A 14,296-nucleotide genomic window follows, 5' to 3' on the forward strand; every position below is an offset into this window, starting at 1 on the left:
CCAGAGTGAGCAGAGTGAGCAGCAGGCGGCAGCTTGTCCTGGCGCAGGCTCTCTGATTTAAAGAGACCTCGCACTGCCAGAACAGCTCCGGCTGCGCTGCGGCCAATCAGTGAGCTGCGCAGTGGCGTCCGCCGCTATGGTCCAGAGGAGTCAGACGCCTTACGGCAGCTTCGGGGGCCTTATGTTCGGGGGAGGCCTTATTATTGGGGAGGTCTTATTTTGGGGGGATGCCTTATATTACAGTGAGAGGCAAAACTGGAAGTAGGTCTTATTTTCGAGGGATGTCTTACTTTCGGGGAAACAGAGTATGTATGGCCACCTGAAAATACAAAGAAATATATTTTAAAGAAGTATTTGGACCTAAAAATAGTCTGTGAGAAGAGAGAACCTGGAATATTATATTACACACACAGTGCTTTTTTCTGGGGGGCTGCAGGGGTACACATACCCCTAAACATTTTGTGAATCTTTGTATTTTTGTCCATTTACTGTATTTGTTTCCCCTGATTTGAACCATAAAATAGTGATTTTCTTGAGTCAAAAAGAGAGTACCCCTAAAGCACACACACAAATCAAGTCACTCAAAGACAAGCATGAGTCTCAATAGTTTTTGTTTTCATCTGAGATGATGCAGTATGTTGCTGTTTTCTTTGTAGTCCTCTGAATTCACCACTCCTCCATTAGCAGTGAAGTCATCATTGCATAACTTTCTTTGGTAATGTGGCAAAGAGGTTTGGAAAACATGGAATTCTCTGAGGTTCCCTCTGCCTTGAAACAGCAGCATTCTGCAAGGACTCTGGAACTTCCAGGGACTCATTCTGATACACTATTGTAAACAAGACCATTGTGGAGTATAGTGATTGTGGTGATTTTCCGAAATGCTCTGGAGCAGTATTTCCAGAACTCTTGCAATTGCTAGCACTAGAAAAAGTTTTGCATGCTGTATGAAAGTCCAAGCTGGTTGTATCCAAATATTTAAAATAATGGTTTATTCCCCTTTTGTTTAGCTTTCGATTTCTGATCCTCTTTAGAAGGTTGAGTTTGGAAGACATATTCTCTGGACATTAAAATAGGAGAGTGATAGGGGAAATGTAGTGTTAAATTGAGAGAGAGGTATGTCGGGGAATTATATAATATGTATGAAAAGCAGGGTCAGCCCAACACATTTTGGCACCTGACACAAACCACAATATGGAGTCTTCTCCCTCCCTGTCAGGGAAGAAGGGATGAGGGAAGATCTATATCAGGAGCAATACAGAGAGGAGATATGTTAGCCACCGTCAAATATCTTAAGGGCCATAACATGGAGGATGCAGCAAGCTTGTTTTCTCCTGCTCTGGAAGGTAGGACCCGAACCAATGGCTTCAAGTTACAAGAAAGGAGAACACCAGGAAGAACTTTCTGATAGTAAGAGCTGTGGAACGGTCTCCCTTGGGAAGTGGTGGACTTCTTCCTTGGAGGTTTTTAAGCAGAGGTTGGATGGCCACCTGCCATGGATGCTTTAGTTGAGATTCCTGTATTGCAGGGGGTTGGACTAGATTACCCTTGCGGTCCCTTCCAACTCTACAATTTTATGATTCTATGGTCTACATTGGGGTCTGCTGCCGCTGTGGATCCTGCTGCCTGAGATGGTTGCCTTACTTTGGAATGTGCCACGGGCTATATACATACCTTACTTTTAAAACACATCCCCTGCAGCAATCCCAGTAACTATAATTTACCTCTCACAGAGCTACCATTCTCAGCAACCTTAACAATCTACAGCTCCCATGATTCTTTTGTGTATGTGTGCACTTTAAACCTTTTCTGGAGTAATAATTATAATAATAAAAATAAAACAATTTATTTATATCCCACCCTTCCCGGCCAAAGCCGGGCTCAGAGCGGCTAACAACAAGTAAAAATAGCAGTGTACATAAAATCACACAGTCAATTAATTAAAATACATTCTAAAATCAATTCAGAATCAAATTAATGGCAACCATTGAGCTAGAGTCCTATGAAGATTACAGAAGCAGAAGGGGGGGGGGGAGATTAAGGAATGTGCCTTTCCTTAATTATTCTACAAAGCAGGGATGAGAAACCTGTGACCCTCCATATAATGTTTGACTACAGCTCCCTTCATCCCTGATCATTGCCCGTGCTGGCTGTGACTGATTGGAAATGGAGTCCACCAGCATTTGGAAAGATTGTTGAAATTACTGATTGGGGTATTAAAAAGCCGGCATGCAACCGAAGGAAGGGGGATAAATTTGGTTCATCTTGCATATCTACACCTCCCAAAGCAGCAAGGAGCCTCAGTTAAATCTGGTACACAGCCCTAATAAATGAGAACACTCTCATTATATCTCATTATAGTCATAGTACCAGAACTCAAGGAAAAAGAAAAGAGAGCAGGAAACTGGGATAAAAACTCAGCTGAGAGTTCTCATTTTAGGTTGTCGTATAAAATGAACCTTGGAGCTTCATGATAAACACAGAGGAGTATTTCACAGAGAAAGCACTTCTATTTTTCTCTTTAATTATATAGGCATGCTGGTGGCAAGAGCAGTATTTGCTAATTCCTGACCAGCTGACTCTGAATTTGGATACCTTAATCCAGGCATAGATGTCAGTTTGTTTGGGTCACAGCTTGGAAAAGGCCTACAAATAAAACGGCAGGTCGTTTGAATGTTTGGTACTTTGCCACATACTTGAAAAGTTCCCTATATTGGCAACATCACCTTTCTAGAGCCCTGAGGTAATCGGGTTAGAAATAAAGAACATTTCAAGTGCCTGAGCCTGATCTAATATACCTGTTCTGGGAATAATAAATTAAAGACTTTATTGTGCTCCATATACTTTAATGGATAGGCGTAGCTGTTGTTACATCATATCCTCAGGGATTTCCATACACCGTGTTAATAACTGCATTCCATCCTTTGAGAATATCTGGCAAGGCACGATCCAATACCCTTCCTCTTAAATTCAACATACATATGCAGTTCTACTTTTCTAGAAAAATTGGTGCTGGAACTCACCATGAACGCCTCCCCTGTTCTCTTATAATGGCAATGGCACCTGAGAGTTGCTGGAATGGAGTTCCAAGGAGTTCCAGCTGAAAAAAAGCTCTGCATATATGTACAGGTAGGAAGAAGCATGGGAGTCCACAGGAGCTTTTTTCCCCAGAGGGCTGCAATATACCGTATTTTTCGCTCCATAAGACGCACCAGACCATAAGACGCACCTAGTTTTTGGAGGAGGAAAACAAGAAAAAAAATATTCTGAATCTCAGAAGCCAGAACAGCAAGAGGGATCGCTGCGCAGCAAAAGCAGTGATCCTTCTTCCTGTTCTGGCTTCTGGGATAGCTGCGCAGCCTGCATTCGCTCCATAAGACGCACACACATTTCCCCTTACTTTTTAGGAGGGAAAAAGTGAGGCTTATAGAGCAAAAAATACGGTGAATATTCCAAATAAATAAACATACAAGGCATAGCAAGTCTACTATTTCTGGGTCACCTGGTGACAGAGCAGTAGCAAGGCCTAGGTAGACCTTACCTTTAAGAAACTTGTATTCCAGGTTTCTTCATCCATGGTTCCTCAGTGGGCAAAGCTGTTGTCTATTGGCAAGTAGACTTGGCCTCTAGATGTCCTTTCCTGCTAAAACCCTCAATTATTTCCCCCTGTCTCCCTTCATCAGCCACTGCAGCACTCTCAGAGAGAAGTTTATTTCCATCTCCCCTCTGTTCAGAATAGATGGGATGGCAGGTGTGTAAGCCTGGCATCCAGTTAAATGTGGGCATGTTGTTCAGTGTGGGAGAAGCTGAACCAGGGCTGACAGGAAATGAGCAGTTACAGCTAGGTAGCCGTGTTGGTCTGCCATAGTCAAAATAAAAAAATTCCTTCCAGTAGCACCTTAAAGACCAACTAAGTTAGTTCTTGGTATGAAATGAGCAGGAAGAGCAGGTCTTTAGTGCACCGTCAATTTCTGAGGCGATACGTATTGAGGTTTTTTGCAGGTGCCATAGGATGTACTGGTGGGTACACTACTGACTTCTGATTCTTATGATGGTTTGTAAGTAGCCATTAAATAATATATTCAGTGGTACCTCAGGTTACATACGCTTCAGGTTACATACGCTTCAGGTTACAGAATCCGCTAACCCAGAAATATTACCTCAGGTTAAGAACTTTGCTTCAGGATGAGAACAGAAATCATGCTCCGGCGGCGCAGCGGCAGCAGGAGGCCCCATTAGCTAAAGTGGTACCTCAGGTTAAGTACAGTTTCAGGTTAAGAACGGACCTCCGGAATGAATTAAGTACTTAACCCGAGGTACCACTGTAAATACAAGTGGGGCCTGTAATAAAATGGTGCAGTGTGAAGTGCTCCTGTTCAGGATGCCAGCCAGCCACCAGAGCTTCTTTAGAATACTCCATTCCATCCCTGCATTCCCCAACAAACACTCATTGTGGTCGCTGAGCAGTCTTTGGGCCAATTGGGTTCTTTTTTCAAAGTATTTTTTTCTACTTGTGCAAACTTTGGGGTTCTCCAGAGCGTAGGAGCCAACTCCCAAGGGACCATGTGGGCTTCAGCCCCCACAATAAAATATTTGATGGGACCACCCCCCAAGTTGATGGGCATTCCCATTCAAATGGTGTGTATGCACTCCGTCATGTGATTGATTATGCAGGACAGGGCTTACCTGGGCCCCCCACAATATTTTATTCAAGTTGGCACCCCTGTTCCAGATCATGCCTACATCCCTCTTGTTTCCCAGCGGCTTGTCACATCTCAACACCTGATATATATGGTGTTTTAATTTTGTTTGTCTAAAGTTCTATTATGCCTGCTTCAGTATCCATGGAAAAAAAGCATTGCTCGAAATTTGTGCAGGTTGGATTTTCAACTTTTTAAAAGTATAATAAATCCATGTATTTTAAAAAGGACTTTTGAAAACGTAGTCTTCCCTCCAACTTGCACCCATAAAATGCGCTCTCGCTCTCTCTCTCTCTCTCTCTCTCTCTCTCTCTCTCTCTCTCTCTCATTGTGCTTCTTTGACCTGGGTAGTCAGTTTAATATAGAGTCATAATCTACAGCTTCCTCTGCGGCAGACCCAGTATGACCCACGACCCCAGTTATCAAGCACTACCAGAAAAAGTTCAGTCAGTGACAGTCAGGGCAGTTGTTGGCTGGCAAGAGTTCTGAACCATCTCAGGTTGCATCTGCCTCTACTGGAGTCAAGGCTGTTGACAAACAGAGTGTTCTACTTTCCACTCCATCTCACTAGTTTGACCTTTGCGAGGCCAGAGGGAGCAGCACTTGGTATATATACACAGGACACAGAAAAATCCACTGTCGGAGAAGCTAAGAGACCCTTGAGTTTGTAGCCTGTCCTAAATTCTCCGAGGTTTTCTTCTTGTGCCACTACACCACTTGTTATTTTTGAATACAAGCGAAAGGGAATTAAACATGCCTTTACAATGAGCTCCCTAAAAATAGAACAGAACAGAACCTCCTGCGTAGTTTTAAATTGCCAGTACAAAGGACTTTGTGTGCTGTCTTGAATTCTATGCCTTGAATTCTGTGCATGGACGGTGGGATATGATTTATTTATTTTTAATGCAGATCATAAAGCTGTTGATAAATGTAGAGCAACGGTTGCCAATCACCCATTGGTGCCAGTGTGCCCACCAATAGCTCTTGTGGTACCCATGAAAGGTCTCAGTAAATGCCTCCTCAAAAACCCACGATGTAATGGAAACCTTTTGCTGTTTCTGCTCAGTTTCTGTTTTCACTGGCTCGGTATTGGATACCAGGATTTGACACTCACCCTCCATTGTGCTCTGAACAGAAGAGAGGTGCAAAAAGCTGATCTCTGAATGAGCATGGCAGTGGCTGATGCAGAGGCCTTTCCCCCCTAATCGCGGGGGGGGGGGCTGATATGAGCAAATGTCTGCACCATTTTAGGATCCTATTGCTTTCTGTCTTTCAAAAGATTGCAAAATTTATTTTAAAATAGCATCTCTTCCTTTGCAATACATTGTTGTTTTAAACAATGATACACAAGCAGCCATATCCAGCACCATCATAGATCTACAAATAAATTACAAACACCATTACTAATTCACTTGTTCTGTTGTCCAACATCTGACTGATTTTATCTTCTCACGTTTATTGTGACTATTAAATTAGAATTGCATACATAAAGGGGGGGGGGAGTTCATCTGAAAGAAAAAAACAACCAAATCCTGTTTGGGCTTGGGAAAGACAATGATTCTCATGGCAATATTGTATAAAGAGGGATCAACTTTCCCAGAATCCATTCCTTCTGACTTCTGATGCTTTTGCCCTTAAATAAGGACTAAATTTAGCCAGCTTTGCAAGGTGTCCCCCCCTTTTTTATTAAACCAATCTTTCTGCTCTTTTAGATGTCGCTGGTGCTCACAGCACTTTCTCAAAATTCCAGATTTGCCCACTGGGCAAAAGGTTGGAGACCCATGCTATGGAAGGCAGGTGCCTAGGATGAATTACACTGGAAGGCTGGCTAAGTGGACCATGTGAAGATCACAGGTGAGATTGATGCTAGCGAACAGGGATGGAGTTCATCATAACACACCCACTTACAGACACCCCAAATGCGCAAGGTAATGCTTTGTGTCGTAAGCGAAACAGCACTATTTGTTATTTGGACCCTGAGAAATTCAATTGAAATTGCATCATAATTTCTACAGTCCTTCACCTACACAGTCTGTTGATGTGGTTTGTTTTGAACCTTAAGAGCCCTTTTCAAATGCTCAATAACACATAGATGGGAGGCACATTGTTATGTATTGAAGTTCTCACCCTGGCCACCAGGAGTATCGTGTATATACGTAGTTTTCACTCAGGTCCACATCAGTTACTTTAGGCGGGAAACCCTGGGTTGTTGTTGCTACAATTTTGACAGCTGGCTGCCTATAAAAGCAGGCCGGCTGAACTGTTTGCTGTTCAGTTCTGTTCCAGCTTACAAATAAAGAGCTGCTTTGGAGAAATTGCTGCGTCGTCTGCTATGTCTACCCACTATTTAACACACATGGCTGTTGTTGTTCTGTTGTGAGTGCTGTGCAGGAAGGAGCAGACACACACTCTGAGGTTGCTGAGTAACAAAGAATATTTTGCTTGTACAGCGCTGTTATTGCTGGCACCAACTAGAGGCATTAACTGTAACCGACTTTACAGCGACTATATCAGTGATGACTGTGTTCTACTTTCTCTTTGGAGGTACGGTAGTTTGCCTCTGAATACCATTTGCTGGGAATCACAGGTGGAGCGAGTACTGTTGCGCTCAGGCTTGTGGGCTTCCCATAGATGTTTGTGGTTGCCCACTGTGAGAACAGGATGGTAAACTAGATAGGCCATTGACCTGATACAGCATGCTCTTCTTAAATCCTCTTGGAAATTAACTCTACATAGATTTAACGTCTGAAAAACAGCTGTTTGCACCATCAGCTTTGTCCATGTGCTCGTGTGAGGAAAGGCTGCTCTGTGGACTGCTCACCTGGGGAGCTGTTTCTCTGATCACAGATGCTGGAAAAAGTTCTGTGACTATTATAAATATGGCTGTCATCTCCCCAAGCGTACAGTTAGGGTTTTACATGCCCGGCTATGTCCTTTCAGAATTCAAGAATGGGAACCGGCTCAGATATGTCTCCCTCCTGTTTGCGGGATGTGACTGCCGAGGTTCGTGAAATTCTGCTCATGTGATTAATTTTTGCCATGTTGGTGTTTTGATAAGTTTTGTAGTTCTTTGGTTGACAACATGAGACTGTCAAGGCATATTTGGACACTAGCAGCATGGCATCACATTGCAGATGCTTACTGTTTCAAGATAAAGCTGACCTCACACCAGCGAAAACAAGGGATTCGCTAAACTAGCAAAGGTTTATGTCGTGCCTTTCCCTCTTTCTATTCCTTTATACCAGCTGAGAAAAAGATTCAAACATGCCATTCCACCCGCCTCTCAGTCAATATTAATGGGTAAGTGTTGCCAATGCATAAGATGAGAGGCATTACAAATGTCTAACCTTGTTCTCCCTGCAGCCAGAGAAAGCAGCCATTCCTGCAGAATTAATCTCTGAGCTCTTGCTGTTCACACCACGTCTGCCTTGCCACCCTTTGAAGATGATAATAAAACTCAGCAGCAGGCTTAAAACTCCTGCAAATGTAAATATCTACTAGCAGAGTTCTCTGAATCAGATGCCTTCCCCATTCACATCAGAGGGAAACAAATGCAGTACATTTTGATCCTATCCTTAGCTCAGAAATGTAAAATAAAACCTCAAAGGATCAACAGTTAGCAGTATTTTATTATTATTGTTTTCCTTTCTAGCTCCGAAGATGTCAATTCAACCTCAACAGAAAGGTATGGCCAGGAAAGGAATTACTAGCTCAGCTCTACCCATGATCTGAGCTAAGCAGCCACTTGAGAAGGTGATAGATATTTATAGATCCAAACAATCCTTCTCCAGCTGTTGCCAAACACACAGCCAACTCTCAGTTTAGGGTGTCCATACTGTGGATGGGGGAAGAAATTCAGTTCAGTGTGTGTTTTAAATGTGAGCTTACCTAATTCACGCTTCCTGCAACAAGGAGTGAACTGAAACACAGCTATCCTTCACAATTTCCTGAATTTTGCGACAAACGTCTCCACTCCGAGACATGCATGCATTAGTGGAAAGTGTGCATTTAAAAAAGCTTGGACCCAAGTTTGCTGAAGCTATGAGAGGGGCAATGAGAGACACTATTGGGGCATAATCTTCCGCACCCACTCCATTCTGCAGACTTCCAGGTGTAAATATGACCCTTTGGCTGATTTAGAGTTTCAGCATTGAAATTTCACACTGTCCAGAGTTTAAGGTTTAAGCTGTGCACATGCCAGCACAGCTGTTGTTCAGGTAATGGGCTGCAAATGAAAGGCTACATGAAGTCCTTGCCTTATGGCTGCGCCAATGGCAGCTCCTGGCTGGGAAGCTGACACCGCTGGAACTTTCTTGCAAGGTAAGTGAAATGTGGGGAGAAGCACACAGGAAACTTCGCTGTGCCTTAAGCTTCCCACCAGGCCACTATCTGTGCGTGTAGAAACTAAGCCGGTTAGCCTTGCAAAGTGGATCTGCTCATGATAATCCAGGTTTAACCCTTGGGCTGAGGCCATGACAGTAGCAATAGTGAATCCAGGGCAGTACGTGTTCAATCAAGGAAATATTTTTGAAAAGGCAGTTTAAAAATAAAAGACAATCTCTTAAAAACAACAACACAGGTATAAAATGAGATTGACTGCTGCTAATTCTTGGGAATTTAACTTCAACACACGGTCACATCCCCAGCTGATTGATATCTAGCAGGAGGGGGTAGCACACTAGTATATATAAACCTGCAAACATAGATCTGCCAGGGGGCAGTGGGTGCTTCGGCACCCACAATAATATATTTGGGGGGCTGGGCCCCCTCAAAGTCAATGGGCAAAGTTGAAGCCCTTTGTTGCGGGCACCTAGTCTTTGGTGTGAGATGGCACCTGTGGATCTCCTAATGAGGCAGAGAATATTCTGATTCACGACTTTGTCTCCCAGCACCCTGACTAATGTGTCCGTCTTTCCCTGGCCTGTTGATCCTACTTTGCCTCCTCACCTCTGTCCAGCACTCTGCTGCTTGAATCATCCAGCATTCACATGGCTCAGACCGCGTGATTGTCATTCAATCCCTGTGCTGGCTTCCTGCCTACTCCCAGAAACAGTACAGGATCCTTGCTTTAAATCCCAGTGTATCTTTGCCTCAGTTGCCTGTGGCGATTGCTTACCTGGTTGCAACGCTCTCAGCCAGCAGTGGCCCCAGAGTCATGGTGGCACTACAGGACGGGGATGGGGTAGGGCAGGAGAAGGGAGTGGTGAGGTCAGGGCAGTTCTGCCTTGCCTGCATCGGTACCCTGCAAGTGTACACACAACCATGGAACCCCAATGCCACCAACTTGGAGCTCCCCTACTCTTGCCATGCCCTACCTTATCCTGATGAACATGGGCAGCTGCCTCCAAGAGAGTACTACTGCTTTTTGATCACCCCTTACATCCTACTGCTGCCCTCAGTCATATGAAGTTCTCTTCTCCATCAATAAATTTCACCTGTCCTCCTTTGCCGCTCCTTATGCTTTCAGCCTGCACCTATCTACACAGGCTCACCTCTCTGGCTTAAAAAATGTTGCCCTGTTTTCTGATTCTTGGTAACACAACAGCGTGATGATAGGGATGTGACCGAAACATGGGAAATTGCTTTTCAGTATATTGTTGCTCCATTTAGTAGCACATATAGGAGTTGACAGAAATCTGACCAACATAGGGCCACTGAGAAACACAAGGAAGTTATTGGCATGTTTGGTGAACCGCAAGATTTGCAGGTGTACAAAGATCTATTATGAAACCCAAGGAGTCAAATCTTTCCAAAATCAGGTCAATGAATAAGACCCATGTTCAGCTATCTCCAGGAGTTTGCAACTGGAGACTATATACAACTAAACAGTTGCACTAGCAGAAGTTAGAGCAACAATTCCAGCTAGTGCAAAGGGACTTCCCCCCCTCTTTTCCCCACTATGCACCCTCCCCAAATCTGAGACCCCCAGAGCAGTGCACAATGGGGTGAGAGAGGAGATTGTTCCATCAGTGCAAGCAATCTTCTTAACACTACTTTGAATATAACCCTATGATTTTAACTTCAAGGTTACATTTATTTTAACAATTTATTGGTGGAAAACCACAAAAGTGCAATATAAAACTCCGCAACTAAAAAAAAGCGAGAGATATAATTTATTCCACGGCAAGGTTTCTCACCGTGGCTTATAAAGCAAAGAAATGTAAGTTTTGAATATACATCACTGTGTAATTCATATTCACAAATATACAGACTTGGTGAAAAATGGAAATGGTATTTACACAAATATACATAGCAGTGTAACATAACTTTAAAAAAATACAGAAACTTTTAAAAAGCCAATAACCAATACAGAGTCATATAAAGCTGGTTGGTAGCAGAAATGTGGAATTTATGTGCTTATGTAATTATTCTTTAAAAAATACTTCATAAATAAATTGATGGTCTGCCTTCAATCTCAAGTGTAGCCTTACATTTAAGCCAGCCTTCTCCTACCTGCTGTCTGCCAGACTTTTTGAACTACATCTCCCATCAGCCCACCAGAACGCATGTGATTGGGGACGGGGAATGGGAGTTGTAGCCAAAAACATCTGTACAGCAGCCGGCTGGGGAGAGCCATTTTAATCCATATTAATGCAGGAGTGAATAAAGGACTCCTTTCTCTGGTGCCACCTTATGAACCAAATGAACATTATCACAATGAGAGAAATACTTGGTTGATTGGGCCCATGATCCCGTTCCATGAAATATGCAGATGCTTTCTGAGTGCTTCTAAGACCTGATTGGGCATGACACATTTGCTCTCATCAGGAATCAAGATGAAGCTTTTCTGTGATACAGAAGCAATGAGATTAAACAGTGGCTAAGGCTACATCATCTGGTGGGGGGGGGGGAAACCCCTAGACCTTGGAAAGAGAGCCTTATCTAAATCATTATTAAATTTCATAGATATTATTGTGCATAGATATTATTGGCTGGCTGCCTTTTGTTCTATTTTTGAGTGAGCCCATGCAAAACTGAAATTCAGAATTCATTAGATTTCCCTGAGATGCCACCTAGTTTTATAGTCTACCTGCACTGTCCAAACACGGAGTGGCTAGCAGGTGCAATATCTGCTCCAGGTTTACTACTGCAAGGCATTTCTCAGTGCAGCTGCCTATGCCATACCTTCTGCTCTGTTATGCTCATTTGCACTCTAGACAGAAGTTATTCCAGATATTGAGAGATAGTCCATACTGGGGCAGGAATAAAGTGGGCTACCTTTTTTTTACTGGTCCGGGAAGATTAGTTCTTCATGCATCCATTTCCTTCTAGGCGTGAAAGAGTGGGAATTCTTATGGTGCAAACATGCCTTTTAGTGTGTTCCTATACCTGTGGGATGTGGGTGGTGCTGTGGTCTAAACAACTGAGCCTCTTGGGCTTGCCGATAGGAAGGTCAGCAGTTTGAATCCCTGCGACAGGGTGAGCTCCTGTTGCTCTGTCCCAGCTCTTCCCAACCTAGGAGTTTGAAAGCACGCCAGTGCAAAGTAGATAAATAGGTACCACTGCGGAGGGTGGGAAGGTAAATGGCGTTTCCGTGCACTCTAGCACTCATCCCGGTGTCCCGCTGCACTAGAAGCGTTTTAGTCAGGCTGGCCACATGACCCGGAAAGCTGTCTGTGGACAAATGCCAGCTCCCTCAGCCTGAAAGCGAGATGAGCACTGCAACCCCATGGTCGCCTTTGACAGAACTTAACCGTCCAGGGGGGCTTTACCTTTAACTTTTTATACCTGTGTACTTGGAAGTAAGGCCTATTGAACTCAACGGGACTTACTTTCAGGAGAGTGTTATAGGGGTAGCCTGCTGTACAGAGGTAAAAATCACATTCATTGCTCTGACTGTGCTTGTTTTTGCCTCTGGCCCCACCCAATGCTGGCATGTGGCGCCCAGGAAGGTGGCCTTGGAATGATCTGCCACTATCTGCTCTGTAAGTACTTCCTTGCAGTTCTCACACACTCTGTAGCTCACAGTGGTCCGGACTGTGACCATGCAGCTTGGCAGATGATCTCTTGGAGGGGAAAGCTGGTCAGGATGACCTTCAGAACTCAAGTTCCAAAGATCTGTGATGCTAAACCAGGAACCAGTATTCATTCTTCTTTGACATGGTGAAGAAAGTAAAACATTGCAGCTTGGGGCTACACATGAAAAGATTCTTGGTCCTGGGCCACAGCTTTCTAGATGCCAGAATAATCACTTCCACTCAGTCCTTCTGGAGTCCTTGGCCCACAACGTAGAGTTCAGGGTGGGAAGATGACTTGCCTGCTTTTCTGCCCTCAGAGGAACATGGACTGTTCCAATAGTCCACCTCTTTCCTATGGCTCTCTTCCATTCTGCAAATAGAGAAGATGTTTAAGTCCAAAGGCTAATGACATATGACCTTTTAAAAGCGAAAGAATGGATATAACATGTAAACTCATGATGGAACACCCTCAGCAGCTATTTAGGTGTTTATTATTCTGTACAATCCAGTTTTAAATTCTTATTGCCTAACACCAAAATGAAGCTCCATTACATAAAAATCTATCACCATTTGGGAGCTAAGAATTATTAGCACAAGTCGTCAAAGGTAACGCAAATTCTGCATCAAGAAAAGTACACTTCTGTCATCTGTATAAAGTATGCAAATAAAAAAATTAAAGCGAGGAGGACTATTGGTTTGTTTTAATTTTTGTTTTATCGTGTATTTTGTGTTCTCATTTTGTATTTTTATGTTGTGAAGGAAAGTATATAAATTTAATAAATAATAACAGTAATACTTATAAAAATTAAGCAAATGTGCACATGGTTTCATAACTATGAAAGCTGAGGTTTTCAGAATGCTGAATATTCACATGAAATTCACATTCGCATGTGTTTCTTCATAGGTATATGTTTTATCACAGACTTTACCAACTTGGCACCCTCCAGATGATTTGGACTACATCTCCCATAAGCCCCAGGAAGCACCTCTGGGTAAAGGACCAGTGCTTCTCACACTGATGTAACATATATCTGACTACTTCCCATAAATTAAGTAATTGCTGGATAAGGTAAAAAATAGATTGCGCTATCTGCATCAATATTTCATGTTCAAACAATAAAAGATAACATGATCTGGTACAAATACATTTAATGAAAGAGCACCAATATACATATTGTTATGAGTTGTGGGTGGCCAGGGTTTGCAGGTGCCAGTTTCCCCTAAATTCCTGGGTCTGATAGGTGTTAGAATTTAATCAATGCTTGGAGTGTTAAAATGGGCTACCAGACAGTTCTATGATTCTGTATTACGTAAAGAGGTGGGCCATTAACAGAAAATAAAGACTGTGCAACCTGGCAAATAGGTGGAGCCCCTCCTTGAGCTCTGAGATAGTTAGCAAAGATAAAGCAGAGTAGAGTTTAGGATTTCAGTGATAGGAGAAAATAGTGGCTGTCTGTAAAGCACAGCAGGCTGGGGAGAGGGGCAGAGAGCACATTTGAGAGCAATGGTTGGGGTCAGCTTAAATCCAAGGCTGCTGTGGCTACTGGAGCAGCCAGAACCTCTTGGGGTATTGATGCTGTGAACCCCTCCATTGTAGGCTCAGGATGTGCAAATATGTGCAAATAAACCATATATCATAAA

At 43.3% G+C, this 14,296-nt stretch overlaps 1 protein-coding gene and 2 long non-coding RNA genes across 5 annotated transcripts in view; 2 read left to right on the forward strand and 1 right to left on the reverse strand.

The window, feature by feature from the left end:
* The first annotated feature begins 67 nt into the window (after window positions 1-67).
* Window positions 68-7,663, forward strand: LOC310703691. Its single transcript, XR_014524314.1, has 3 exons — window positions 68-305; window positions 6,410-6,551; window positions 7,638-7,663. It is a non-coding gene; the product is annotated as an uncharacterized lncRNA (long non-coding RNA).
* LOC310703694 lies at window positions 7,660-13,670 on the forward strand. 2 transcript variants are annotated; one of them, XR_014524318.1, is made up of 3 exons: window positions 7,660-7,700; window positions 8,350-8,382; window positions 13,560-13,670. It is a non-coding gene; the product is annotated as an uncharacterized lncRNA (long non-coding RNA). The 2 variants fall into 2 exon arrangements; XR_014524319.1 differs by lacking the exon at window positions 13,560-13,670 and adding an exon at window positions 7,943-7,997 and having other exon boundaries at window positions 8,350-9,383.
* PCARE (photoreceptor cilium actin regulator) overlaps window positions 10,799-14,296 on the reverse strand; it is a 35,056-nt gene continuing 31,558 nt past the window's right edge. The window contains exon 5 of one of the 2 annotated variants that reach the window (XM_083496034.1): window positions 10,799-13,025. In XM_083496034.1, the coding sequence (XP_083352160.1) occupies window positions 12,896-13,025 (130 nt within the window). In that variant the 3' untranslated portion in view covers window positions 10,799-12,895. The remainder of the gene's footprint in view (window positions 13,026-14,296) is intronic. The other variant, XM_083496035.1, reaches the window with a different exon arrangement.

This window comes from Podarcis liolepis (assembly GCF_965112155.1).
Source record: "Podarcis liolepis genome assembly, chromosome: 3".
Classification (NCBI taxonomy): Eukaryota; Metazoa; Chordata; class Lepidosauria; order Squamata; family Lacertidae; genus Podarcis; species Podarcis liolepis.